The sequence below is a fragment of the Salvelinus alpinus genome, chromosome 8 (assembly GCF_045679555.1).
Source record: "Salvelinus alpinus chromosome 8, SLU_Salpinus.1, whole genome shotgun sequence".
Classification (NCBI taxonomy): Eukaryota; Metazoa; Chordata; class Actinopteri; order Salmoniformes; family Salmonidae; genus Salvelinus; species Salvelinus alpinus.
The window spans coordinates 6,854,376-6,881,630 of NC_092093.1; the positions used below are offsets into that span (position 1 = coordinate 6,854,376).

Below are 27,255 nucleotides of genomic sequence, written 5' to 3' on the forward strand. Positions count from 1 at the left end.
AGGCTACCTGATCCTGTTTCCATGGACACATCTGAAATCAGGCTACTTGATCCTGTTTCCATGGACACATCTGAAATCAGGCTACCTGATCCTGTTTCCATGGACACCTCTGAAATCAGGGTACCTGATCCTGATGGATTTTGACATATGCACAAAAATCGACAAACAAAATAAACGTTCAACCACAGCAACCATGTTATTTTGGGGGGAAATTCTATTTGATTCTGAGTTCGGACATATAAAGTTTGTATGTGAAAACGATTTATTTTCCGAAATCACTAGCGTATAAGCATAGAGGGAGGCTGAGGCTTCTAGTGCTGGCACATGGTCAAACGCACGCCTGCAGTTGACGTAGCCTCACTAGAGTAAATCCGTATCAATTCAATCACTTTTTTGACAGCACCCCCTTTTTAATTTGAACGAAACCTTCCATACACATTTGTCCATTGTAGAAATGCTCAGAAATATTTTTTTTGGGGGGGGCCTGAATGCTAAAAACACTCAAGAGATAAACATTTAAGCATACCGTGCCATACCATGACACATCCACATCTTCATCACTGGAAAAGATAAAAGGTTCAGATTTATATCATTTTAAAGCTTTTATTTGATCACTTCTGGAAAACAAACTATAACATCAATTACTTGATGTCCACATCACTAAGGAATTATCATGGTCCACACACATCAATACAGTTGTGAAGAGGGCACTAGAACACCTCGTCGCCCTCAGGAGGCTGAAAATACTTTTTATGGGGAATCATGATTCTCAAAAAGTTATACAGCTGCATCACCGCTTGGTATGGAAACTGTTTGGCATCCGACCCTCAAAGGCGCTACAGAGGGTAGTGCGTATGGCCCAGTACATCACTGAGGCCGAGCTCCCTGCCATCCAGAACATCTATACCAGGCGGTGTCACAGGAAGACAATGAAAATTGTCAAAGACTCCAGCCACACAAGTCATAGACTATTTTATCTGCTACCTCACAGCAAGCGGTACCGATGCACCAAGTCTGGACCCAACAGGACCCTGAATAGCTTTTAATCCCAAGCCATACGACTGCTAAATAGTTAGTTAAATAGTTAACCAATAGCTACCCAGACTATCGGCATTGACCCTTTTTGACTCATCACATATGCTGTTGTTACTGTTTATTATCTGTCCCGTTGCTTAGTCACTTTATCCCTTCCTATATGTACATATCTACCTCAACTATCTCGTACCCCTACACATCGACTCGGTACTGATACTCAGTTTATATAGCCAAGTTATCGTTACTCATTGTGTATTTACTATTCCTTTCATTATTACTTGTTATTGTATTTCTATGTTTCTTCTTGCATTGTTGGGATGGGCCAGTAAGTAAGCATTTCACTGTTAGTCTACACCTGTGTTTATGAAGCATCTGACAAAATACAATTTGATTTGAGACCATAGACAAAGACACAACATTCTCTTGAATAGTGTGGTGAAAAGAAGGAGTCTACCATGTCCAGAAGCGACTTCCTCATTCATTTCCTGTATTTAGGGTTCACTCAAACATCATTTTAAGCTTTGTTTTACTATTGATATTCGGGATTGTATATCGATTTGCTTTGCTTCAATATAAGTCATCGGATTTATTATTTTCAGCAGCTAGGTTTCCATCTAATTGGCGACAGAATATTCTAAAACCAGCATAAAACCAATATGCGCATTCCCCCCCAGAGATGTGTTTCCTTCAAGTTGACTTGTTGCAGATAAAAGGCTGTGCGTGATGACATACCTTTTGCGGTTAAAATTGCCATGTACCGGATAAAAAAAACACATGGAAAGTGGGTTTCCATCTCATTTTCAACTCTACTGATGGTTTTCTCACACACAAATGTTGAGTAATATAACGAGTGAGCCCACTCTGGTATTGGCACATGCGCTCTAGCCAACAGCGCTATCTGCGGGCGGTTGGCTAAAGAAGAACACGTCTAGCCTACATGATGACGTTATTATTATGGACAAAAGAGCTAGATTATTTTTAATTGTGAAACGGCAGCCAAGCATCGATTATCATGTAACCAAGATAAGACCCCCGATATTTATTGGAAAGGAGCATCAAGATCAAACCTTTTATTTTGAAAATTATAAATAGAAGTATAAGTTTATAACATCAATGTGGACCCCAGTTTTTATTTATTATCCTTTAAACTGCTTCTACTGGTTTGATGGTTGTAGGCATCAATTCTCCCCTTAACAAATCACCCATATTAGCAAACCTATTTCATTTCAAACTTCACATTTCTCTAGTATAGGCTACTTATCGTAACGAACTATATCAGTAAAATGCCTGCCCATAAGTGATTGGTATGGTTGGAGTCGATAATTTTCGGTTTATCATCCCAGCTCTTAGCAGTAGTCCTGTGATGTACTGGTATTAATCCGCTTGCTATCAGTTAATGGTTAAATACATGCTTTTCTCCTGGATGTAAATCGTTGATCTTCCTGCACTAAAGTATCACCATTCACTCCAGGAGACATATGAGCCGACTAGGTGAAAAATCTGTAGATGTGCCCTTGAGCAAGGCACTTAACCCTAATTGGTCCTGTAAATCGCTCTGGATTAGAGCATCTGCTAAATGACTACAATGTAAACGTGTAAATACCACTCCAGCTAATATAACGAGTGAGCCCACTCTGGTATTGGCACATGCGCTCTAGCCAACAGCGCTATCTGCGGGCGGTTGGCTAAAGAAGAACACGTCTAGCCTACATGATGACGTTATTATTATGGACAAAAGAGCTAGATTATTTTTAATTGTGAAACGGCAGCCAAGCATCGATTATCATGTAACCAAGATAAGACCCCCGATATTTATTGGAAAGGAGCATCAAGATCAAACCTTTTATTTTCACCACCATTTATTTAATCTGTAGCCTAATAAACTGCATGTTTTCCCGAAGAGTCGCAGTGGGAAGACTACACAACATGTCATCGTGTGACTCGAGGTTTACTTCAATATGATGGTTATTATATCAACGTTTGAGCATTAATGCATTTCCGCCGTCACTTCTCCCATAATTCATTTTACCGTCACTAAAAGATCCCACCTCTTCTAACGTATTTTGTTTTGTCGACATTTGGAAAGTTTACCGACAAAATGTTCTGTTTACATCAAGAATGTTATTACATTTTCTACTCTACTCGCATAAAAAGGTTGGATGGAAACCTGGTTAGTCTCTAAATTGTTTATGGTTAGTCTCTAAATTGTTCAATCAAACTTTTCGCCGCAAACTCCTGATATCAGGACCTAAAAACTACAATCCATCTCCTGAATTAGCCTAGTTGGTGCACATCCACACTAGGCCCGAGCTCATTTCCCCCAGTTTTCCCTGGCTAAACTAGTCTTCACTAGTTACCGCAGCCACAAAGTCATAATTATCGCTACTCCACCTATTTCTACAATGTATCTTCTTAAAATCTGATTTTAAAACCTAAACACACTGCTAACCTTATGCCTAACCTTTTTGTTTTCATGGATTTCTAAAATATAGTCCATTTTGACTTTGTGGCTGTGGTAACTAGTGACAACCCTAAACTAGCTGGCTAGCTGAACTATGCTAGTTTTCACCCTCATTGCTAAACTTAATAAATACTGCAACCTTAACTACAAGTCCTCTGCTAGTTATACAATAATGTAACGAAGAAATTTGCTTGAAAGAAACTTAAATTATGTATTGTTTTATTGAATAGTCATGACTGGTTTGAGATATCGTTCATAAAATGATGGTGGTGAAGGATATCACTAGCTAGGTTTCCATCACATTTGTGACAGATAATTCATGCTAATATCCTAAAATCTGCATAAAACTTGGCTCATCGCACTCTAGCGACTCCTTGTGGCAGTCCGGGCGCCTGCAGGCTGACTTCGGTAGTCAGTTGAACAGTGTTTCCTCCGACACATTGGTGCAGCTGGCTTCTGAGTTAAGCGGGCGGGTGTTAAGGAGCTTTGTTTTGGAGGATGCATGACTCGACCTTCGCCTCTCCCGAGCCCGGAGGATGCATGACTCGACCTTCGCCTCTCCCGAGCCCGGAGGATGCATGACTCGACCTTCGCCTCTCCTGAGCCCGGAGGATGCATGACTCGACCTTCGCCTCTCCTGAGCCCAGAGGATGCATGACTCGACCTTCGCCTCTCCCGAGCCCGTTGGGGAGTTGCAGCGATGAGACAAGATCTAAAAATTGGGGAGAAAAAGAGGGTAAAATACAAATAATTAAAAATATATAATTAATTAAAAAATAATAACTATTAAAAATAAATGGCTTTCCCTGGCGTGACGTTTTGATAACCATGCAAATCTCTCTAGGACATGGTGACTTTTATTAATATATTCGGCTCTATTTATCCCCCCAAAATTAAACGCTAATTAGCTGCTAATGTAACGGATGTGAAATGGCTAGCTAGTTAGCGGGTACGCGCTACTAGCGTTTCAATCAGTTACGTCACTTGCTCTGAAACCTACAAGTAGTGTTTCCCCTTGCTCTGCAAGGGCCGCGGCTTTTGTGGAGCGATGTTGCAGAGCGATGGGTAACGACGCTTCGTGGGTGACTGTTGTTGATGTGTGCAGAGGGTCACTGGTTCGCGCCCGGGTCGGGGCGAGGGGACGGTTTAAAGTTATACTGTTACACTAACGTGGCTATCATAAAGAACTACAAATGCCATGATGATCGGGATGAGACTGCCAAATCGAGGCAAAGGTATGAATCTCTCTGGATTAACTATCTAATGTTAGCTAAACGTAGTAATTAATACATTGGCTATACTGTATGTCTTTAAATGGACAATACTGTGAACTATCATGTGCAAGTTTTAAATTGACACAATTCCTGTTAGGGAAGGTGTCAGCTAGAGATGACGTGCAGGAGCTTGCTGGGATATGCGCAATGTCTACTTTAAAGCTAACTGGTATTCTTGAACCTGAGAGTAAACAGAGCCGAATATATTGATAAAAGTCACCTTGTCTGAGAGAGATTTGCATGGTTGTCCGAGAGAGATTTGCATGGTTATCAAAACGTCATGCCAGGGTAAGACTACCCGACACAAAGACCTTATTTTAAGTGTTTCTAAAATCCCCTGTTGGAAAAATGAATGGTAGAAAAACGACTGTAACCATATCTGTTTGACCGCTAGGTTTTATGGGTATTATGACACCTCAACTCTGGGGCTCTTTAGACGTAGCTGGACGTTTCTGAACTGTGACAAACCGGCAACCTCACCCAGCTCGGCTCGATGAGATATAGTGATTTTGCCAACACAGCCCGATTTATAAACTGTTATCAACGGACTATAATATTTGTTAATTAAATCGGACTTCATTAATATGAGTAATCCACGAATGTCACCAGTTAATGAACACGATAAAACTCGAGATATAGCAAGTCTATAGATCACAATGACTACAATGAATGGCTAAATGAATTCCGGACATTAATGGTCTTCCTCACTGATGTATAATGAGAACGGGACTTCCTCCTCGGGATAGAGAGCAGAGCAGAGCAAACAAATGAAAATAATATCGCGAGTGATTTAGGGATAAAATGAAGCCTAAGTAATGGTAGCTCATTATTGTATTTTTTTTCACCCACAATAAAAGAAAGCTGACAAAACAGTCGGTTGGGCTGTGCCCCGCCTCTTGCTACCGGAGACTCCACCATCCCACATTGCATTGCGAATGTGTTTGCTAGCATTAGCGTTTAACATTCAGTGGCGTTAGTGTTTTTGTAGGCAGGACATGTTGGTTTAGTGAATAACCTACTTTTTTATATTAATAACGACTCTTAGTGTATTAGGTACAGCACACGCAAACATGGAGATCGGCACAGAGATAAGCAAGAAAATACGGGTGAGGTCATTTCGATGCTAACTATTTGTCTTATTAACTATCTAGTTAGCGTAGCTAACGCTAGCTAGCTAGCTAGCTAACGGTGCTACCTTGCTATTAGCTCAAGTGACGGTAGCTAGCTAGCTAACCTTTGAGAGAATTTGTACAAATTTACAAGCAACCCAGAAATATGCCTATTAGGCACCCAGTACTGCAACTCACATGTTGGAAGTCCACAACAGCTCTGAGGTGCCGAATAGGTATTTTGTATATTTTTATTTTGACTTTTTGTTTAGAAGTAACGTTAGCTAACTACATACCGGAGGTAACGGTGGTAAATAATGATAGCTAAGGTTAGTTGCTCTGCAAAACTCCATATTGGGTGAGTAACGAACACATTTTGACATTAACTCTTGCAGAACTGTAGCTTTGGGACCCAACATCGGGAGTGTGTAGAATGGGAGTTTGAATCGGAGTTTTCTGGCCGTAAATTGGGTTTCTAACGCACATATACTGGTTCAGCTATGGCTGAATTTAATATTTAAGTTTATTACCCAAACAGAGGTGGGGAATATAAACTGTTACTGTTTCTACTGCTGATTGCTGCTTTACCTTTTCAACCGGTACTGGTACCTCGTAGCTAAGTTGTTTTCTGGCCCAAGGCTAGCAATTGACAATATATTGTTATTTTCTTCCAGGCTGCTATCAAGGGAAAGCTTCAAGAACTCGGTGCCTATGTTGGTAAGTGTGAATATTGACATCAGCTTCTGATCTGCAGCAATTAATCTGACTGCTGTTGACATTAGAAATATATATATAAAAATACAATTATAATATTTCTATGGATGTTGACCTTCTACCGAGGGTTCTAGAATATAATACGTTCTTCTGATTGTTCTCTCTTCCCCCAGACGAAGAGTTACCAGACTATATCATGGTGATGGTGGCCAACAAGAAGACTTCACAGCAGATGTCTGATGACCTGTCCCTCTTCCTCGGCAACAATACCATCAAGTTTACTGTCTGGTACGTATGCAACCAGCTAGGCCTGGTCCCAGAAACTCTAAAGTCATCATCTTGCTGTTTGGCAGCTACAGCAAGTGTCTTGAGAGGATTGTTTGGGTGTAACTTTGTATTTTCTATTTCAATGGTTCTAAGTATGGTGTGTTGTTGTTACAGGTTACATGGAGTCCTGGAGAAGCTGAGGTCTGTGGCTGTAGGTAAGTTCAGGTTACATGGAGTCCTGGAGAAGCTGAGGTCAGTGGCTAAGTTCCAGTGACCACAAAGGAGTACCAGCTCCCTAGCTGAAAAGTCAAAATATACAGTATTGAACAGAGTATATCACCCTATATTTATTTAACCTTTATTTAACTAGGCAAGTCGGTTAAGAACAAATTCTTATTTACAATGACTGCCTACACCGGCCAAACCCGGACGACGCAGGGCCAATTGTGCGCCGCCCTATGGGACTCCCAATCACGACCGGATGTTATACAGCCTAGATTCGAACCAGGGACTGTAGTGGCGCCCTTTGCACTGAGATGCAGTGCTTTAGACCACTGCACCACTCGGGAGCCTGCTGCGCCACTAGATTCCCACCCTAGTGGAACAAACAACCCCTAAGAAAGGATTGTAAACAGTCTTATCAAGGCTAGGAACGTTACAACACTATAGCATAAAGTAGTCTAGCTATTTGATTATGTTGTAGAGCTGGCATTGACAGTATTCTATCTCTACCCTTGTATAGCTAAATTTAAAATCTCTCTGTGTGTATCAAGAACCCGCGTCCCTGAGGCCTCAGCTGTACTCCGACACTGGCACCTCGTCAGGGAAGAGTGAGTGGAAGGGGGAGGAGTCAAAGGGCCTTGCGGTGTCCAGCTCACGCTCTGATAGGACAGAGGCCCGTGTGTCAAGCTCCGCCCATGAGCACAGGTAAGGGTTGATTTTCAAACATTGATTAGCTATATATTGAAAAGAAAGGCCATGCCATGTTCACTGAAATCAGCACGGTTCAGGTTGGCTTGGATCATATGCAACACACCCTTAACACATTTATTTAATTCAGAAGTAGCTCCTCAGACGAGACCTCAACACCTACATGTGGATCAATTAATTGACGTGAAGCTTCGGCATTTTATTGCAACCAAACAGGGTGAAACAGCCCAGCTCATACTCACACACACTAACATCACTGTCATTCTGTCCAGAAGGGTCTCCTCAGACAAAACCTCCTTGTCCCGCCTCACCTCCGCGGTCAAGCCCCTGATGGACCCTCCCTCCTCTGAGGCCGTCATCGACATCAAGCCCGAGCTAGACGATGACCTCATCGGCGAGGACCCCGTGGACATGGGCGTCCTCCCAGGTCGCCTGCGTGGATCCACCTCCGGAGGAGGGCGGGCATCAGCTCAGATCTACAGGCCACCCCAGGGCAGGTCCTCCTCGGGGACAGGCAGGTCGGCGGACGCCTATAGGTCCTCAGAGGGGTCCTCGGGGTCTCACAGCAGGCAGCAGCACAGCAGCTATCACCTGGACAGTAGGAGCAGCAGAGACAGCAGGACATACAGAGAGGGAGGCAGCAGCAGGGTACAGATTGTTTACTTATGACCTTTATTAAGTCAAGGGCCTTGCTCCAATACAACAAAAATGCATCCTTCCTCATTTTCTTGACATAATCAGAGATCAAGAAGTGATTTAGATTGGTGAAACCACCGTATTACTTTAATCATTCCAACCAATGAGATCTCTGATTACTTAAAGGAATGTAAGGATCAAACTGTCGCCAGTCAGTACGGCTTATCCCGTGTCTGTCGCCAGTCAGTACGGCTTATCCCGTGTCTGTCGCCAGTCAGTACGGCTTATCCCGTGTCTGTCGCCAGTCAGTACGGCTTATCCCGTGTCTGTCGCCAGTCAGTACGGCTTATCCCGTGTCTGTCGCCAGTCAGTACGGCTTATCCCGTGTCTGTCGCCAGTCAGTACGGCCTATCCCGTGTCTGTCGCCAGTCAGTACGGCTTATCCCGTGTCTGTCGCCAGTCAGTACGGCTTATCCCGTGTCTGTCGCCAGTCAGTACGGCTTATCCCGTGTCTGTCGCCAGTCAGTACGGCTTATCCCGGGTCTGTCGCCAGTCAGTACGGCTTATCCCGTGTCTGTCGCCAGTCAGTACGGCTTATCCCGTGTCTGTCGCCAACCATCTCTGTTCTTGTTGTCTCCAGCAGCAGGAGGAGGCTTCGAGGAAGCGCAAAGCCCCGGTGGTGAGCTCCGTGGTGCGGGTGAACCAGGCAGCAGACGGGGGTCGAGACAGTGATGAGGAGGAGGATGATGATGAGGAAGATGAAGGATACGGGGTCAAGAACCTGTCCAGCAGAGTGTCCCTGCCTTCCAAACCAGAACGCAAGTAAGGGAACGCACACCCACTATCCCTCTACCTCTGTTACTCTCCTTTCCACATGTTCATCTACTCTGTGTGTTTTGCTTCTTGTTGTGTTGACTAGCAACTCTTGATTCCAGTTAGTTAAAGTGAACATCTTAGAACAGCAGCAGAACTGTTTTCAACGTCCCTCCTTTCACATTACTGGTATGTTGGTACCCCCAGGGGGTTGTCTGTGTATTGACCCATGTCTCGGTGCGTTTCTAGACCCTCCCTGCCCCCGGCCAAACAAGCCAACAAGAACCTGCTACTGAGGGCTATGTCTGAGGCCCAGATCTCTATCAACAAGACTGCAGCCTACCCACCTAGTACGTTTCCCCTCACACTCTGTCAATCTGCCTTAAACCAAGAATACATCTGACTATTAGAAAATTATCACCTGTAATGTGTCGTCCTGTTTATCGTGACACCTATTACTGACTAAACTAATGAAAACATACTGTCGAAGGAACTAATTGAACCTGTGTTTCCCAGTGTGTGCCCTCAGGACCATACTCCACTACCACATATCTACAACACAAAATCCATGTGTACGTGTGTGTATAGTACGTATGTTATCATGTGTGTCTAAACTAATGAAAACATACTGTCCAAGGAACTAATTGAACCTGTGTTTCCCAGTGTGTGCCCTCAGGACCATACTGTCCATGTGTACGTATGTTATCATGTGTGTCTAAACTAATGATAATTGAACCTGTGTTTCCCAGTACCACAGAGACAGACGGTTCCGGTCGCGCCCAGGACGCGTTCAACCGCTGACGAGATGAACGCAGCCATCCAGCTGGTTCAGGAGCACCTCCACGGCCTGGTCCCCAGGGGGCAGTCTTACACCCCCTCAGAGCCTCAGCCCCCCAGGCAGCTAGGTAAGAGCCCCAGGGGGCAGTCTTACACCCCCTCAGAGCCACAGCCCCCCAGGCAGCTAGGTAAGAGCCACAGCCCCCCAGGCAGCTAGGTAAGAGCCACAGCCCCCCAGGCAGCTAGGTAAGAGCCTCAGCCCCCCAGGCAGCTAGGTAAGAGCCTCAGCCCCCCAGGCAGCTAGGTAAGAGCCTCAGCCCCCCAGGCAGCTAGGTAAGAGCCACAGCCCCCCAGGCAGCTAGGTAAGAGCCACAGCCCCCCAGGCAGCTAGGTAAGAGCCACAGCCCCCCAGGCAGCTAGGTAAGAGCCACAGCCCCCCAGGCAGCTAGGTAAGAGCCACAGACCCCCCCCCGGCAGCTAGGTAAGAGCCACAGCCCCCCCCCCGGCAGCTAGGTAAGAGCCACAGCCCCCCCCCCCGGCAGCTAGGTAAGAGCCACAGCCCCCCCCCCGGCAGCTAGGTAAGAGCCACAGCCCCCCCCCCCGGCAGCTAGGTAAGAGCCACAGCCCCCCCCCCGGCAGCTAGGTAAGAGCCACAGACCCCCAGGCAGCTAGGTAAGAGCCACAGACCCCCAGGCAGCTAGGTAAGAGCCACAGACCCCCAGGCAGCTAGGTAAGAGCCACAGACCCCCAGGCAGCTAGGTAAGAGCCACAGACCCCCAGGCAGCTAGGTAAGAGCCACAGACCCCCAGGCAGCTAGGTAAGAGCCACAGACCCCCCCAGGCAGCTAGGTAAGAGCCACAGACCCCCCCCGGCAGCTAGGTAAGAGCCACAGCCCCCCCCCCGGCAGCTAGGTAAGAGCCACAGCCCGCCCCCCCGGCAGCTAGGTAAGAGCCACAGCCCCCCCGGCAGCTAGGTAAGAGCCACAGCCCCCCCAGGCAGCTAGGTAAGAGCCACAGCCCCCCCAGGCAGCTAGGTAAGAGCCACAGCCCCCCCAGGCAGCTAGGTAAGAGCCACAGCCCCCCCAGGCAGCTAGGTAAGAGCCACAGCCCCCCCAGGCAGCTAGGTAAGAGCCACAGCCCCCCCAGGCAGCTAGGTAAGAGCCACAGCCCCCCCAGGCAGCTAGGTAAGAGCCACAGCCCCCCCAGGCAGCTAGGTAAGAGCCACAGCCCCCCCAGGCAGCTAGGTAAGAGCCACAGCCCCCCCAGGCAGCTAGGTAAGAGCCACAGACCCCCAGGCAGCTAGGTAAGAGCCACAGCCCCCCCAGGCAGCTAGGTAAGAGCCACAGCCCCCCCCCCCCCCCCGGCAGCTAGGTAAGAGCCACAGCCCCCCCCCCCCCCCGGCAGCTAGGTAAGAGCCACAGCCCCCCCAGGCAGCTAGGTAAGAGCCACAGCCCCCCCAGGCAGCTAGGTAAGAGCCACAGCCCCCCAGGCAGCTAGAAGAGCCACAGCCCCCCCAGGCAGCTAGGTAAGAGCCACAGCCCCCCCAGGCAGCTAGGTAAGAGCCACAGCCCCCCCCGGCAGCTAGGTAAGAGCCACAGCCCCCCCCCCGGCAGCTAGGTAAGAGCCACAGCCCCCCCCCCGGCAGCTAGGTAAGAGCCACAGCCCCCCCCCCGGCAGCTAGGTAAGAGCCACAGCCCCCCCCCGGCAGCTAGGTAAGAGCCACAGCCCCCCCAGGCAGCTAGGTAAGAGCCACAGCCCCCCCCGGCAGCTAGGTAAGAGCCACAGACCCCCAGGCAGCTAGGTAAGAGCCACAGACCCCCAGGCAGCTAGGTAAGAGCCACAGACCCCCAGGCAGCTAGGTAAGAGCCACAGACCCCCAGGCAGCTAGGTAAGAGCCACAGACCCCCAGGCAGCTAGGTAAGAGCCACAGACCCCCCCCGGCAGCTAGGTAAGAGCCACAGCCCCCCCCCCCGGCAGCTAGGTAAGAGCCACAGCCCCCCCCCCCCGGCAGCTAGGTAAGAGCCACAGCCCCCCCGGCAGCTAGGTAAGAGCCACAGCCCCCCCCAGGCAGCTAGGTAAGAGCCACAGCCCCCCCAGGCAGCTAGGTAAGAGCCACAGCCCCCCCAGGCAGCTAGGTAAGAGCCACAGCCCCCCCAGGCAGCTAGGTAAGAGCCACAGCCCCCCCAGGCAGCTAGGTAAGAGCCACAGCCCCCCAGGCAGCTAGGTAAGAGCCACAGCCCCCCAGGCAGCTAGGTAAGAGCCACAGCCCCCCAGGCAGCTAGGTAAGAGCCACAGCCCCCCAGGCAGCTAGGTAAGAGCCACAGCCCCCCCCCCCCCCCGGCAGCTAGGTAAGAGCCACAGCCCCCCCCCCCCCCCCCGGCAGCTAGGTAAGAGCCACAGCCCCCCCCGGCAGCTAGGTAAGAGCCACAGCCCCCCCAGGCAGCTAGGTAAGAGCCACAGCCCCCCCAGGCAGCTAGGTAAGAGCCACAGCCCCCCCAGGCAGCTAGGTAAGAGCCACAGCCCCCCCCGGCAGCTAGGTAAGAGCCACAGCCCCCCCCCCCCCCCCGGCAGCTAGGTAAGAGCCACAGCCCCCCCCGGCAGCTAGGTAAGAGCCACAGCCCCCCCCGGCAGCTCAGGTAAGAGCCACAGCCCCCCCCGGCAGCTAGGTAAGAGCCACAGCCCCCCCCGGCAGCTAGGTAAGAGCCACAGCCCCCCCCGGCAGCTAGGTAAGAGCCACAGCCCCCCCCGGCAGCTAGGTAAGAGCCACAGCCCCCCCGGCAGCTAGGTAAGAGCCACAGCCCCCCCAGGCAGCTAGGGAAGAGCCACAGCCCCCCCAGGCAGCTAGGTAAGAGCCACAGCCCCCCCAGGCAGCTAGGTAAGAGCCACAGCCCCCCCAGGCAGCTAGGTAAGAGCCACAGCCCCCCCAGGCAGCTAGGTAAGAGCCACAGCCCCCCCAGGCAGCTAGGTAAGAGCCACAGACCCCCAGGCAGCTAGGTAAGAGCCACAGACCCCCAGGCAGCTAGGTAAGAGCCACAGACCCCCAGGCAGCTAGGTAAGAGCCACAGACCCCCAGGCAGCTAGGTAAGAGCCACAGACCCCCAGGCAGCTAGGTAAGAGCCACAGACCCCCAGGCAGCTAGGTAAGAGCCACAGACCCCCAGGCAGCTAGGTAAGAGCCACAGACCCCCAGGCAGCTAGGTAGAGCCACAGACCCCCAGGCAGCTAGGTAAGAGCCACAGACCCCCAGGCAGCTAGGTAAGAGCCACAGCCCCCCCAGGCAGCTAGGTAAGAGCCACAGCCCCCCCAGGCAGCTAGGTAAGAGCCACAGCCCCCCCCAGGCAGCTAGGTAAGAGCCACAGCCCCCCCCAGGCAGCTAGGTAAGAGCCACAGCCCCCCCAGGCAGCTAGGTAAGAGCCACAGCCCCCCCAGGCAGCTAGGTAAGAGCCACAGCCCCCCCAGGCAGCTAGGTAAGAGCCACAGCCCCCCCAGGCAGCTAGGTAAGAGCCACAGCCCCCCCAGGCAGCTAGGTAAGAGCCACAGCCCCCCCAGGCAGCTAGGTAAGAGCCACAGCCCCCCCAGGCAGCTAGGTAAGAGCCACAGCCCCCCCAGGCAGCTAGGTAAGAGCCACAGCCCCCCCCAGGCAGCTAGGTAAGAGCCACAGCCCCCCCAGGCAGCTAGGTAAGAGCCACAGCCCCCCCAGGCAGCTAGGTAAGAGCCACAGCCCCCCCAGGCAGCTAGGTAAGAGCCACAGCCCCCCCAGGCAGCTAGGTAAAAGAGCCACAGCCCCCCCCGGCAGCTAGGTAAGAGCCACAGCCCCCCCCCCCCCCCCCCAGGCAGCTAGGTAAGAGCCACAGCACCCCAGGCAGCTAGGTAAGAGCCACAGCCCAGCCCCCCCCCCCCCCCCAGGCAGCTAGGTAAGAGCCACAGCACCCCAGGCAGCTAGGTAAGAGCCTCAGCACCCCAGGCAGCTAGGTAAGAGCCCCAGGGGGCAGTCTTACACCCCCTCAGAGCCTCAGCCCCCCAGGCAGCTAGGTAAGAGCCTCAGCCCCCCAGGCAGCTAGGTAAGAGCCCCAGGGGGCAGTCTTACACCCCCTCAGAGCCTCAGCCCCCCAGGCAGCTAGGTAAGAGCCTCAGCCCCCCAGGCAACTAGGTAAGAGCCTCAGCCCCCCAGGCAGCTAGGTAAGAGCCTCAGCCCCCCAGGCAGCTAGGTAAGAGCCTCAGCCCCCCAGGCAGCTAGGTAAGAGCCACAGCACCCCAGGCAGCTAGGTAAGAGCCACAGCACCCCAGGTAGGACCCCCAGGCAGCTAGGTAAGAGCCCCAGCACCCCAGGTAGGACCCCCAGGCAGCTAGGTAAGAGCCACAGCACCCCAGGTAGGACCCCCAGGCAGCTAGGTAAGAGCCCCAGCACCCCAGGTAGGACCCCCAGGCAGCTAGGTAAGAGCCACAGCACCCCAGGTAGGACCCCCAGGCAGCTAGGTAAATCAGACTCCAAGGCACAATCCCAAATTATCCCTATGTACTTGTGGAGATCTGAGAGATATGTTCAATGGCGCCGGAGGAGATTGCTGCTGTTTTTATTGTGCTATTGTGTGTTATTCGTAAGTTATTTTGTACATAATTTTTCTGTAACTGTTATATATGACCGAAAAGAGCTTCTAGATATCAGGTATCAGGACAGCGATTACTCACCTCGTACTGGACAAAGAATTTTTTCTTTAACGAATCAGACCCGAAGGATTTACTTCCGACACCTGACAAGACCCAAACTCCTGTGATTCGCATGAGAAAGAGACGGAGATATCGGGGACGTAGGTTTTGGGGTGCCTTGTAAGGCCTTGTAAGTGGGTAATCTGCCATTACCATCGGTCCTATTAGCCAACGTACAATCATTGGATAACAAAATAAAGCTACGATCACAAATATCCTACCAACGGGACATTAATAACTTTAATATCTTATGTTTCATTCGAGTCGTTGCTGAACGATGACATGAGTAGTATACACCTGGCTGAGTTTACGCTGCATTGGCAAGATAGAACAGCTGCCTCCGGTAAGACGAGGGGTGGCGGTTTGTGTATATTTGTAAACAACAGCTGGTTCACGAAATCTAGTAGTAAGGAAGTCTCTAGGTTTTGCTTGCCTGAGGTAGAGTATTTCATGATAAGCTTTAGACCACATTATTTACCAAGAGTTTTTATCTATATTTTTCGTAGTTGTCTATTTACCACCACAAACCGATGCTGGCATTAAGACCGCACTCAATGAGCTGTAGAAGGCCATAAGCAAACAGGAAAAGTAGCGGCAGGTAGCCTAGTAGTTAGAACGATGGGCCAGTAACCGAAAGTTACTGGCCTAACTCTATCTACATGTACATATAACCTCAATTACCTCGACGAACCGGTGCCCTCGCACATTGACTCTGTACCAGTAGCCCCTGTATATAGCCTCGCTACTGTTATTTTACTGTTGCTCTTTAATTATTTGTTTTATTTTTTACTTAACACTTATTTTTTCTTAACTGCATTGTTGTTTAAGGGCTTGTAAGTAAGCATTTCACTGTTTTTCACCTGTTGTAATTGGCGCATGTGGCAACTAAAATTGGATTTGATTGCTATAAGCAATATTGTGTAACCTCCACCTAGCCTATCAGAGAGCAAGGTGTAGCTACTTCTATATTGAGTACACTTTTCATATCCACTCAGCTCTCCGCATAGGGTCTAGAATTGGAATTGGGCCCATGGCTTCTCATTGCAGAAGGAGCATAAATGTTGTTTCAGTGTCACGTGCACTATTACAGTGAAATGCCTTTTTTTTTTGCAAGCTCCAAATCCAACAATGCAATAATCAATATTAATTGTCCTGACTATAACTGTACTGGTCTCTCCCAGTAGTTCAGTCTCGGTCCCTGGCCTCTCGGCTGCAGTTAGACGTGCCAGAAGACAACATGAGCGCACAGCACAGTGACTATTTAGGTGAGTCTGTCACATCCTAACTAGAAGTCTTTATGGATCCACCAAGGCTCCAGTGGGTTCGGATCCAGAATTTCGAAATCATGTCACGGGTCTGGGTCGGCTCTCTGATATTATCAAATAAAATGTTATTAGTGGCGTACACACGTATTTTGCAGATGTTATCGCAGGTGCAGTGAAATGCTGATGTTTCTATATAGCTCCATCAGCAGTAATACCGAACAAAACAATACACACAAATCCTTCAAAATAAAGACATTTTTTGAAATATCAGAACGCGCAATGTCTGAGTCTGGAATGCACTGAACTAAAATATAAAAATGTTGCCACAACATGGAAAGTGTTGGTCCCATGTTTCATGAGCTGAAATAAAAGATCCCAGAAATGTTACGATACGAATGAAAATATTATTTCTCAAATGTTGTGCACAAATTTGTTTACATCCCTGTTAATGAACATTTATTGTTTGCCAAGATAATCCATCCACCTGGCAAGCTGATTAAACAGCATGATCATTACACAAGTGCACCTTGTACTGGGGACAATAAAAGGCCACTCTAAAATGTGCCGGTTTGCTTATGGTAGAGAAATGAACATTAAATTCTCTGCTAACAGCTCTTGTAGATATTCCTGCAGTCAGCATGCCAATTTCTCCCTCAACTTTTAGTGGCCTTTTATTGTCAGTATTCAGACCCCTTCACTTTTTTCCACATGTTGTTACGTTACAGCCTTATTCTAAAATGTATTAAATTGTTTTTTTCCCCTCATCAATCTACACACAATACCCCATAATGACAAAGCAAAAACTGATTTTTAGAAAGTCTGTAAACATATCACATTTACATATGTATTCAGACCCTTTACTCAGTACTTTGTTGATGCACCTTTGGCAGTGATTACAGCCTTGAGTCTTCTTGGGTATGACGCTACAAGCTTGGCACACCTGTATTTGGGGAGTTTCTCCCATTCTTCTCTGCAGATCCTCTCAAGCTCTGTCAGGTTGGATGGGGAGCGTCGCTGCACAGCTATTTTCAGGTCTCTCCAGAGACGTTCGATCGGGTTCACGTCTGGGTTCAGGTCCGGGCTCTGGCTCTGGCTTGGCAACTCAGACATTCAGAAACTTGTCCTGAAGCCACTCCTGCGTTGTCTTTGCTGTGTGCTTAGGGTCATAGTCTTGTGGAAGGTGAATCTTTGCCCTCTGGAGCAGGTTTTCATCAATGATCTCTCTGTACTTTGCTCCGTTCATCTTTCCCTCGATCCTGACTAGTCTCTCAGTCCCTGCAGCTGAAAAACATCCCCATAGCATGATGCTGCCACCACCATGCTTCACCGTAGGGATGGTATTGGCCAGGTGATGAGCGGTGCCAGGTTTCCTCCAGACGTGACGCTTGGCATTCAGGCCAAAGAGTTCAATCTTGGTTTCACCAGATCAGAGAATCTTGTTTCTCATGGTCTGAATCCTTTAGGTGCCTTTTGGCAGACTCCAAGTGGGCTGTCATATACCTTTTACTGAGGTGACTTTCGTCTGGACCATAAAGGCCTGATTGGTGGAGTGCTGCAGAGATGGTTTTTCTTTCTGGAACGTTCTCCCATCTCCACAGAGGAACTCTGGAGCTTTGTCAAAGTGACCATCAGATTCTTGGTCACCTCCCTGACCAAGGCCCTTCTCCCCCATTGCTCAGTTTGGCCGGGCGGCCACCTAGGAAGAGTCTTGTTGGTTCCAAACTTCTTCCATTTAAGAATGATGGAGACCACTGTGTTCTTGGGGACCTTCAATGCTGCAGAAATGTTTTGGTACCCTTCCCCAGATCTGTGCCTCGACACAATCCTGTCTGGGAGCTCTAAGGACAATTCCTTCGAAACTCATGCCTTGGAGTTTGCTCTGACTTACACTGTCAACTGTGCAATGGAAACCGGATGCACCTGGGCCCAATTTCGAGTCTCATTTACATAGGGTCTGAATACTTATGTAAATAAGCTATTTCTATTTGAATACATTTTTTTTTTTTTTACGTAAACCTGTTTTTGCTTTGTCATGAGGTGTTGTGTGTGGATGGAGGACTGTTCTGTCCAACGCTGCGTGATTAGTGCTTTTTGAGGTCGGTTCAATTAGAAAATAAATCAAAAAAATTATGGGTTTCTATAAAATAAAATAGTCTTTATTTCATAATGAATTTCAGAGCTTTTTAATGGAGAAGCCAAAAAATATACATTCATTTGCCAAAATATTACATTGTCTCTGTCCAGGTCCACATTGGATAGACGACATCAATAGAAAAATAATTAATTACTATGAAATAATAAAATAATTTCATTTGTGTATATTTAATTTCTCTCGCGTTACTTTATTATTTTTCATCCTTAAATTCTTCTCGTTTCTCCTCGGGAAGTATCAGCCAGCCAGACAACGTTCTCTCCCTGCTCCCCATACGGTACTGTCTGTTCTCTCCCTGCTCCCCATACGGGACTGTCTTCAGTCATCCTATTTAGCCTAGCCTAAACATGCTGTCTGACGAAATAATTTCACTAGTTCTTCAAAATAGACTTTCAAAACTCTCTCTCCCTCCCTGTTGTGTACATTCCTCTCTCATGCGGTCTGTGTGTATCTAACTTAAAGTAGCAGCCATAACAGAGTATCCATCTCGGTCCGAGCTGGAAAGAACCGGCACAATGGATTATGGTCATTGTAGTTAATGACCACGTTTCTGCGCTGAACTAGGTTGAATATTTGCTAAGTGAAAACTACAACTACCTTCGGCCCAGCGTCCCACATAGTTCTTGATTCGATTTCTCTCATTAATTATTCGATTTCTCATTAATTATTCGATTTCTCTCAATAATTATTCGATTTCTCTCATGAATGATTTGATTTCTCTCATGAATGATTTGATTTCTCTCATTAATTATTTGATTTCTCATTAATTATTCGATTTCTCATTAATTATTTGATTTCTCTCTAGAAAAACGGGCACGTTGGGCTCACAAAAATAACAAATAAATGGAATTCAAGTAATGTATCTGACGTCAGTCAATTAGTTGTCTTTAATAACAAACAAAAAAACATTTACCTACATTTTTGTTAATCGCTCACCGCTACTAACACACTGGAGAGTAGGACTGTTTAACTCAGGACCAACTCCTTCACGTCTGACTTTGTATAGGATTAACTAACAAAATATTGGTTTTCTCACATCATCCTTGTGTAGCTCTGGAGGTGGCTGAGGGGAGTGTTCTGAAGCCATTTGACACACGCTCCTTCATCGTGAGGAGACCTGAACTGGAGGAGGAGCTGGTTCCTGTCCGGAGCAGACTGGGACAACTGGACAAGGTGATGATGATGAACATAACATGAATTGTATCCATTTAGCCCAAAATAAAAAATGTTTTCCATGTAAGCATGGAAATACATTTAGACAGACTGAAATCTGAGCTATTGGGGGGAGGGGGGGTTCTACTAGGCTAACATATGGAATTGTTTTAAGGTGGCCATGTGGAATTGTTTTACGATGGTCATATGGAATTGTTTTAAGATGGTCATACCATGGATCATTTAGCTCTTTGATTTAGTATTTTAGAACCCCTTTAGGTATTTATTTCACCTTTATTTAACCAGGTAGGCCAGTTGAGAACAAGTTCTCATTTACAATTGTTTTACTTTATTATATGAAAAATTATAGAATTTGGCCTTTACTACTATAGACCAGAGAAATGCATGGAATAACATGAATAAAATAACAAAATAGACCGAAAAAATCATAAGGTTTTGAAGTGTCTGTCCTGAATCTAGGACCGGGGTATTCAACTCTGACCCTGTGAGGTCCGGAGCCTGCTGTTTTTCTCTTCTACCTGATTATTCATTGCAGACACTTGGTGTCTCAGGTCTAAATCAGGCCCTGATGAGAGGGGGAACCACCCACCTGGTGTCCCAGGTCTAAATCAGGCCCTGATGAGAGGGGGAACCACCCACCTGGTGTCCCAGGTCTAAATCAGGCCCTGATGAGAGGGGGAACCACCCACCTGGTGTCTCAGGTCTAAATCAGGCCCTGCTGAGAGGGGGAACCACCCACCTGGTGTCTCAGGTCTAAATCTGGCCCTGATGAGGGGAACAATGTAAACCCGCAGTGGAACTGTCTTTGAGGTCCAGAGTTGTTTGAGGGATCTCAAAACTACTTCAATTCATTATTTTTTTTAAACCGGTACCGTGGTTACCTTCAGACGAGTCCCGTGACACTTGTAAGGGTCGTAGAGCAAAATGGAGAACACCATTCGTGTTCGTGAGTCATCTTTTCATAGAGGTGTCATATTAGTTTTGTTGGTCAAAGTATTTTCGTGAGACCTAGGCAGATGGATTGAGACATGAAGATACACGTAACCACTCTATTGTGATCTCCTAGAGAGTAACAACTGTAATTTTATATAAACACAACCTGCATATCTTATTTTCCACTGTGGTCCTGTTAGGTGCCTATGACGAGTAGGCTGGGGTTAGAGGAGGTGCCACCTCCTATGAGGAGTGGACTGGAGGAAGTGCCACCTCCTATGAGGAGTAGACGGGAGGAGACCACAGTGCCTATGAGGAGCAGGCTGGGAGCCATGGTCAAGGAGGAGATCCAGCCAGCTACTCCACGCATGGTGCAGCCAGCCAGGTATATCATACTGACTACCCTCTTCGTGTGTGCTGGCTCAGATATTTTCTTTATACGTTGTTGTTGTTGCAGCAGCAGGGTTCCAGCATAGCTTGTTTTCAGTGAGCCAAGTAAACAAAATTGTCATAATGCTTTTTGTCTGTCTGTCTCCCTTTCTCCTTTCCCTTCCTCCTCCTCTCCCTTCCTCCTCCTTCCTCCCTCCTCTGCCTTCCTCCCTCCTCTGCCTTCCTCCCTCCTCTGCCTTCCTCCCTCCTCTGCCTTCCTCCCTCCTCTGCCTTCCTCCTCCCTCTGCCTTCCTCCTCCCTCTGCCTTCCTCCCTCCTCTGCCTCCCTCCTAGCAGTGAGAAGGCTGAAGCCGCGGGATCAGCCAGTCCTAAGTTCATTGTGACTCTGGATGGGGTTCCTAGCCCCCTGGGTAACCTAGGAGACTGTGACATGGAGGCAGACGACAGTTATCCTAAACCAACCAAGACCACCATGCCTGACCCCTCCATCCACCTCGGAACAAAACCCAAACTCAGCATCCACCACAGACTGCAGGGGGAACCACAATACCCCGATGGTAAAGGGATTGATTTATTTATTGGCAAAATGGTTATAAATAAAATGCATGATGTTTTTTGCTTCTGTAATTAGTATTAGGGTGTGAGCCTTGACACTCGGGTATTACAATTGTGAAGGCTTTTTCAGTGGTTAAGCACTTTGACCGGTCAGCACTTGATTCATCGTTATTACTAGTGACTGATCATAACCACACCAGATGTTGTTCTGATTGGCTGTCTCTGTTTAACAGCTGAGGCTTCCACACCAGATGTTGTTCTGATTGGCTGTCTCTGTATAACAGCTGAGGCTTCCACACCAGATGTTGTTCTGATTGGCTGTCTCTGTTTAACAGCTGAGGCTACCACACCAGATGTTGTTCTGATTGGCTGTCTCTGTTTAACAGCTGAGGCTACCACACCAGATGTTGTTCTGATTGGCTGTCTCTGTAGAACAGCTGAGGCTTCCACACCAGATGTTGTTCTGATTGGCTGTCTCTGTTTAACAGCTGAGGCTTCCACACCAGATGTTGTTCTGATTGGCTGTCTCTGTTTAACAGCTGAGGCTTCCACACCAGATGTTGTTCTGATTGGCTGTCTCTGTTTAACAGCTGAGGCTACCACACCAGATGTTGTTCTGATTGGCTGTCTCTGTATAACAGCTGAGGCTTCCACACCAGATGTTGTTCTGATTGGCTGTCTCTGTTTAACAGCTGAGGCTTCCACACCAGATGATGTTCTGATTGGCTGTCTCTGTATAACAGCTGAGGCTTCCACACCAGATGTTGTTCTGATTGGCTGTCTCTGTTTAACAGCTGAGGCTTCCACACCAGATGTTCTGATTGGCTGTCTCTGTTTAACAGCTGAGGCTTCCACACCAGATGTTGTTCTGATTGGCTGTCTCTGTATAACAGCTGAGGCTTCCACACCAGATGATGTTCTGATTGGCTGTCTCTGTTTAACAGCTGAGGCTTCCACACCAGATGATGTTCTGATTGGCTGTCTCTGTTTAACAGCTGAGGCTACCACACCAGATGTTGTTCTGATTGGCTGTCTCTGTATAACAGCTGAGGCTTCCACACCAGATGTTCTGATTGGCTGTCTCTGTTTAACAGCTGAGGCTTCCACACCAGATGTTGTTCTGATTGGCTGTCTCTGTTTAACAGCTGAGGCTTCCACACCAGATGTTGTTCTGATTGGCTGTCTCTGTAGAACAGCTGAGGCTACCACACCAGATGTTCTGATTGGCTGTCTCTGTTTAACAGCTGAGGCTTCCACGCCAGATGTTGTTCTGATTGGCTGTCTCTGTTTAACAGCTGAGGCTTCCACACCAGATGTTGTTCTGATTGGCTGTCTCTGTTTAACAGCTGAGGCTTCCACACCAGATGTTGTTCTGATTGGCTGTCTCTGTAGAACAGCTGAGGCTTCCACACCAGATGTTGTTCTGATTGGCTGTCTCTGTATAACAGCTGAGGCTTCCACACCAGATGTTCTGATTGGCTGTCTCTGTTTAACAGCTGAGGCTTCCACACCAGATGTTGTTCTGATTGGCTGTCTCTGTAGAACAGCTGAGGCTACCACACCAGATGTTCTGATTGGCTGTCTCTGTTTAACAGCTGAGGCTTCCACGCCAGATGTTGTTCTGATTGGCTGTCTCTGTTTAACAGCTGAGGCTTCCACACCAGATGTTGTTCTGATTGGCTGTCTCTGTTTAACAGCTGAGGCTTCCACACCAGATGTTGTTCTGATTGGCTGTCTCTGTAGAACAGCTGAGGCTTCCACACCAGATGTTCTGATTGGCTGTCTCTGTTTAACAGCTGAGGCTACCACACCAGTCAGTCACACTGACACTTTCTGTCAACTACACTACAGCTCCTCTAGGATTTCAACGTTGTCTTAAGTGACCAGTTTTCTGGGCTAGTCTGTGACCTGACTGGGGATGTTCACCAGTCACTACTGTCAGCGACCAAACTACAGAAATCTGTATTTTTCAATGGAAAGAGATTCTGGTGAGGCAAGGAGACTTTGGGCTGAGCAAGGTTCTCACTAGCCAGCGTTGACACTGTGCTGGATAGGGTACGAGTCAACTTTTTGTTTGGGATGTTTTTTGTTGTAAGAAACACCCAGAGAGCTAGGTGGATATCTTTCTACGGAGTCGTTTCTGGTCTGGAAAGCCGTCCTTCATCTGAACTCTGTCATCCTTCTAATCATGTCATTCCACGGGTTTCAGAGTTAGGGATGGAGACTGAGGAGGAGGAGGCGGGTCCTGTGAAGAGACAGAAGGTTCTGGAGAGGTGTAAGTTCTGGCCCGTCTGTAAGAGTGGAGATGAGTGCGTTTACCACCACCCTACCACTCAGTGCAAGTAAGAACAGCCTGATGCAAATCTTTTTCCCTTTAGCCTCTAGAATGTTGAATAAAGACCAATAGACACTCCGTGAATTTGAAAATCAAAACAATGTCTGCGTTTTTAGTCTGTTTTGTGGAATTCTGGGTCGTTTTAAACCCTAAAGCTACATAAATGTATTTAATTTTATTGACTTGACTAATATGTTGTTCCCTCCTCCGTCCCCCTCTCTCTTTCTGTGGCTAGAACTTTCCCCAGCTGTAAGTTTGGGGACAAATGCCTGTTCGTCCATCCTAACTGTAAGTTTGACGGCAAGTGTTCCAAGCCAGATTGTCCCTTCACTCACGTCAGCCGCAGAGGACCTGCCCCCTACGCCCCCCCAGTCAGACCAGGTACAGACACACCCCTTTTAAGCCCCTCCCCCAGTAGATTAGAACGTAACGCTGCATTCATGACACGTGGGGAAACTCAGAAAATACGACTTGTAAACTGGAAGCAACGGGTTGCTTTGAACCGATTTGAACGCGAACAAGCTGGGTCAACCATAAACTCAAAGTACAGCTGTCATACTCCTATTCTAATGTTAAAAAAGATATATATTTTACGAGCGCAGCATTAGATTAGGATGTTTGTATATGTTATTAAATATGTAAATATCAGTTGAGATGTTACCTTTTTTATTTGTTGTCTTCTACCTTTGTCTGTATCTAACAGCCGTGTTTTAACTGGTGTTCGTTTAATTACAGTACCTCCAGTCCAGACCAGCAGTGTCTGCCGTTTCTTCCCAGAGTGTAAGAAGATGGACTGTCTCTTCTACCACCCCAAGGTCAGAACAATACTCTAGGACCATGAGGTTGAAAGGAGTTTGTCCTCAAATACCTGTTTGAGCTGTCTGTTATAAAAAATCTTTCATTAGGCACTAGTAAGGAAATAATGAATGTTTTGAGTGCTGATCAAAATGTTGCTGTATAACTTCAAGATGATGTTGATGACCGTTTTCTTTTCTCTGTCAGCCTTGTCGGTTTGGAGCCCAGTGTAAACGTACTGGCTGCACCTTCTACCACCCCACTGCCTCGGTCCCTCCCAGACACGCCCTCAAGTGGACTAAGGCCCAGAGCAGGTAACCAAGCATTACTTACCTAGTATTACCTACCCAGAGCAGGTAACCTAGTATTACCTACCCAGAGCAGGTAACCAAGCATTACATACCTAGTATTACCTACCCAGAGCAGGTAACCAAGCATTACTTACCTAGTATTACCTACCCAGAGCAGGTAACCAAGCATTACATACCTAGTATTACCTACCCAGAGCAGGTAACCAAGCATTACATACCTAGTATTACCTACCCAGAGCAGGTAACCAAGCATTACATACCTAGTATTACCTACCCAGAACAGGTAACCAAGCATTACATACCTAGTATTACCTACCCAGAACAGGTAACCAAGCATTACATACCTAGTATTACCTACCCAGAGCAGGTAACCAAGCATTACATACCTAGTATTACCTACCCAGAGCAGGTAACCAAGCATTACATACCTAGTATTACCTACCCAGAGCAGGTAACCAAGCATTACATACCTAGTATTACCTACCCAGAGCAGGTAACCAAGCATTACATACCTAGTATTACCTACCCAGAGCAGGTAACCAAGCATTACATACCTAGTATTACCTACCCAGAACAGGTAACCAAGCATTACATACCTAGTATTACCTACCCAGAGCAGGTAACCAAGCATTACATACCTAGTATTACCTACCCAGAGCAGGTAACCAAGCATTACATACCTAGTATTACCTACCCAGAGCAGGTAACCAAGCATTACATACCTAGTATTACCTACCCAGAGCAGGTAACCAAGCATTACTTACCTAGTATTACCTACCCAGAGCAGGTAACCAAGCATTACACAATCCCAGTCTTACCTACCCAGAACAAACTCTACATACTTAACGTTACCTCTCATAACTTCCGTGGTGTGTTTTTATAAGTTCGAACACGTTTCATTATCATTTGTTATGCAACATCTTTTACTGGTATTTTGTTCTAGTCCAAGTAACTTTCATGAGACGTCATTTCAATCTCCGTTGTCAATCTCAAAACTGTGTCCTATTTGGTCCTAATGCTCTTCTTTATTTTCCTTGTATCTTCCTAGCTAAACTACAAGAGTACCTGAGACTGACCGAGTCAAGATGATGTGAAGCTATAGAACAGGGTTCCCCAACTGGTGGCCCGCGGGCTAAATTTGGCCCGCAGGTGATTTTATTTGCCCCCCCAACCCTCCGCCCCCAAGTTTTCTGAGCAAAATAAAGTGTTTATTATTGTTGGACGTAAGACTGTAAAAACACCAGCATTTCAGCTTCAAGTGAAATTTTAACTTTGGGAATGTGTTCCAAACTATTCCCATGCATAATAGAGAGATTTGATTGTATACAAATGTAAGCAAAGTTTGAAGTAATTGTTTTAGTCAAATATATCTGTTTGGGCTTCTTGCTGTCAATTTACAGTTCTTGCTGTCAATTTACAATTTACAAATTTACAATTTTTATTATGTTCTGGCCCCCTGAACATTTCTTTAGAATTTTGTGTTGCCCGTGAATCTAGTTTTTGATCCCTTCCTGTAGAAGATATGATGATACTGTTCAGTTATTCTTTTATTCTCTTACGGTTTAATTATCAACGATCTGGTCAGTCCTTTTATTTGTTTTTATTTCATTTTGTGAAACTGACATTTTTTCTTTTTTAACCAGACAAAACTTACAGGGTTTTGTAAAGTTGTTGTACTGCATATTTTGTTTTGATAATGTTGAAAGTATATTAAAATACTCCCATGTCAAGTTTGCTGGTGTGTGTGTATTTTCATAACCTCGTCCCCAGGCTCAGTTGAGGGAGAGACGGATCATTACGCTGCTGGACTGACTGGGTACCACCCCTTTGATCTGTCTGGACCTGCTGTTTCCACACTGAACAGCAATCAAATGTATTTTGTAAAGCCTCTTTTTACATCAGCAGATGTCACAAAGTGCTTTATATAGAAATCCAGCCAAATACTTCAAAGAGCAAGCAATGCAGATGTAGAAGCACTGTGGCTAGGAAACACTCCCTAGATGGCAGGAACCTAGGAAGAAACCTAGAGAGGAACCAGGCTCCGAAGGGATCGTCTGATGAGGGGTGGGTGCTGAGGAGCCTGGTTCCCCAATGGGTGGGTGCTGAGGAGCCTGGTTCCCCAATGGGTGGGTGCTGAGGAGCCTGGTTCCCCAATGAGTGGGTGCTGAGGAGCCTGGTTCCCCAATGGGTGGGTGCTGAGGAGCCTGGTTCCCCAATGGGTGGGTGCTGAGGAGCCTGGTTCCCCAATGGGTGGGTGCTGAGGAGCCTGGTTCCCCAATGGGTGGGTGCTGAGGAGCCTGGTTCCCCAATGGGTGGGTGCTGAGGAGCCTGGTTCCCCAATGGGTGGGTGCTGAGGAGCCTGGTTCCCCAATGGGTGGGTGCTGAGGAGCCTGGTTCCCCAATGGGTGGGCCATGGCTGCACCTCTGCCCAGTCATGTGAAATCCAAAGATTAGGTCCTAATGAATTTATTTCAATGAACTGATTTCCTTCTATGAACTGTCAGTAAAATCTTAAATTGTTGCATTTGTATTTTTTGTGTGTGTGTGTGTACATATATATATGTGGACACCCCTTCAAATGAGTGGATTCGGCTCACAGAACGGGAACACTGTGTGCTGAAGTGAG

General features: G+C 47.4%; 1 protein-coding gene and 1 long non-coding RNA gene across 9 annotated transcripts; one reads left to right on the top strand and one right to left on the bottom strand.

Annotated features, from left to right (window-relative positions):
* Positions 1 to 3,698: 3,698 nt before the first annotated feature.
* On the bottom strand, positions 3,699 to 5,174 carry LOC139582474 (uncharacterized). The gene is made up of 2 exons (XR_011676368.1): positions 4,991 to 5,174; positions 3,699 to 4,208 (listed from the first exon to the last, which is right to left on the bottom strand). It is a non-coding gene; the product is annotated as an uncharacterized lncRNA (long non-coding RNA).
* Positions 5,175 to 5,415: 241 nt separating this feature from the next.
* zc3h14 (zinc finger CCCH-type containing 14) lies at positions 5,416 to 26,359 on the top strand. 8 transcript variants are annotated; one of them, XM_071412516.1, is made up of 18 exons: positions 5,416 to 5,876; positions 6,554 to 6,596; positions 6,767 to 6,881; positions 7,035 to 7,075; positions 7,634 to 7,787; positions 8,066 to 8,438; positions 9,070 to 9,248; positions 9,489 to 9,589; positions 9,989 to 10,144; positions 15,906 to 15,986; positions 19,190 to 19,311; positions 20,445 to 20,629; positions 20,970 to 21,190; positions 23,398 to 23,530; positions 23,759 to 23,904; positions 24,259 to 24,338; positions 24,526 to 24,632; positions 25,678 to 26,359. In XM_071412516.1, exons 1-18 carry the CDS (start codon positions 5,841 to 5,843, stop codon positions 25,679 to 25,681), a joined length of 2,277 nt encoding a protein of 758 aa, XP_071268617.1. In that variant the 5' UTR covers positions 5,416 to 5,840; the 3' UTR covers positions 25,682 to 26,359. The 8 variants fall into 8 exon arrangements, with proteins under 8 accessions (XP_071268617.1, XP_071268616.1, XP_071268614.1 ...); XM_071412515.1 differs by having other exon boundaries at positions 5,489 to 5,876; positions 8,063 to 8,438; positions 9,067 to 9,248; XM_071412513.1 differs by having other exon boundaries at positions 5,490 to 5,876; positions 8,063 to 8,438; positions 9,067 to 9,248; positions 15,903 to 15,986.
* Positions 26,360 to 27,255: the final 896 nt, after the last annotated feature.

Excerpts from the sequence above, each read along its gene's own strand:
- zc3h14 (XM_071412509.1), top strand. The coding sequence starts at position 5,841 with ATGGAGATCGGCACAGAGATAAGCAAGAAAATACGG. Across the intron at positions 8,439-9,066 it reads GAGAGGGAGGCAGCAGCAGG|CAGCAGGAGGAGGCTTCGAG; the intron begins GTACAGATTGTT and ends TGTTGTCTCCAG. Across the intron at positions 10,145-15,902 it reads TCAGCCCCCCAGGCAGCTAG|TAGTTCAGTCTCGGTCCCTG; the intron begins GTAAGAGCCCCA and ends GGTCTCTCCCAG.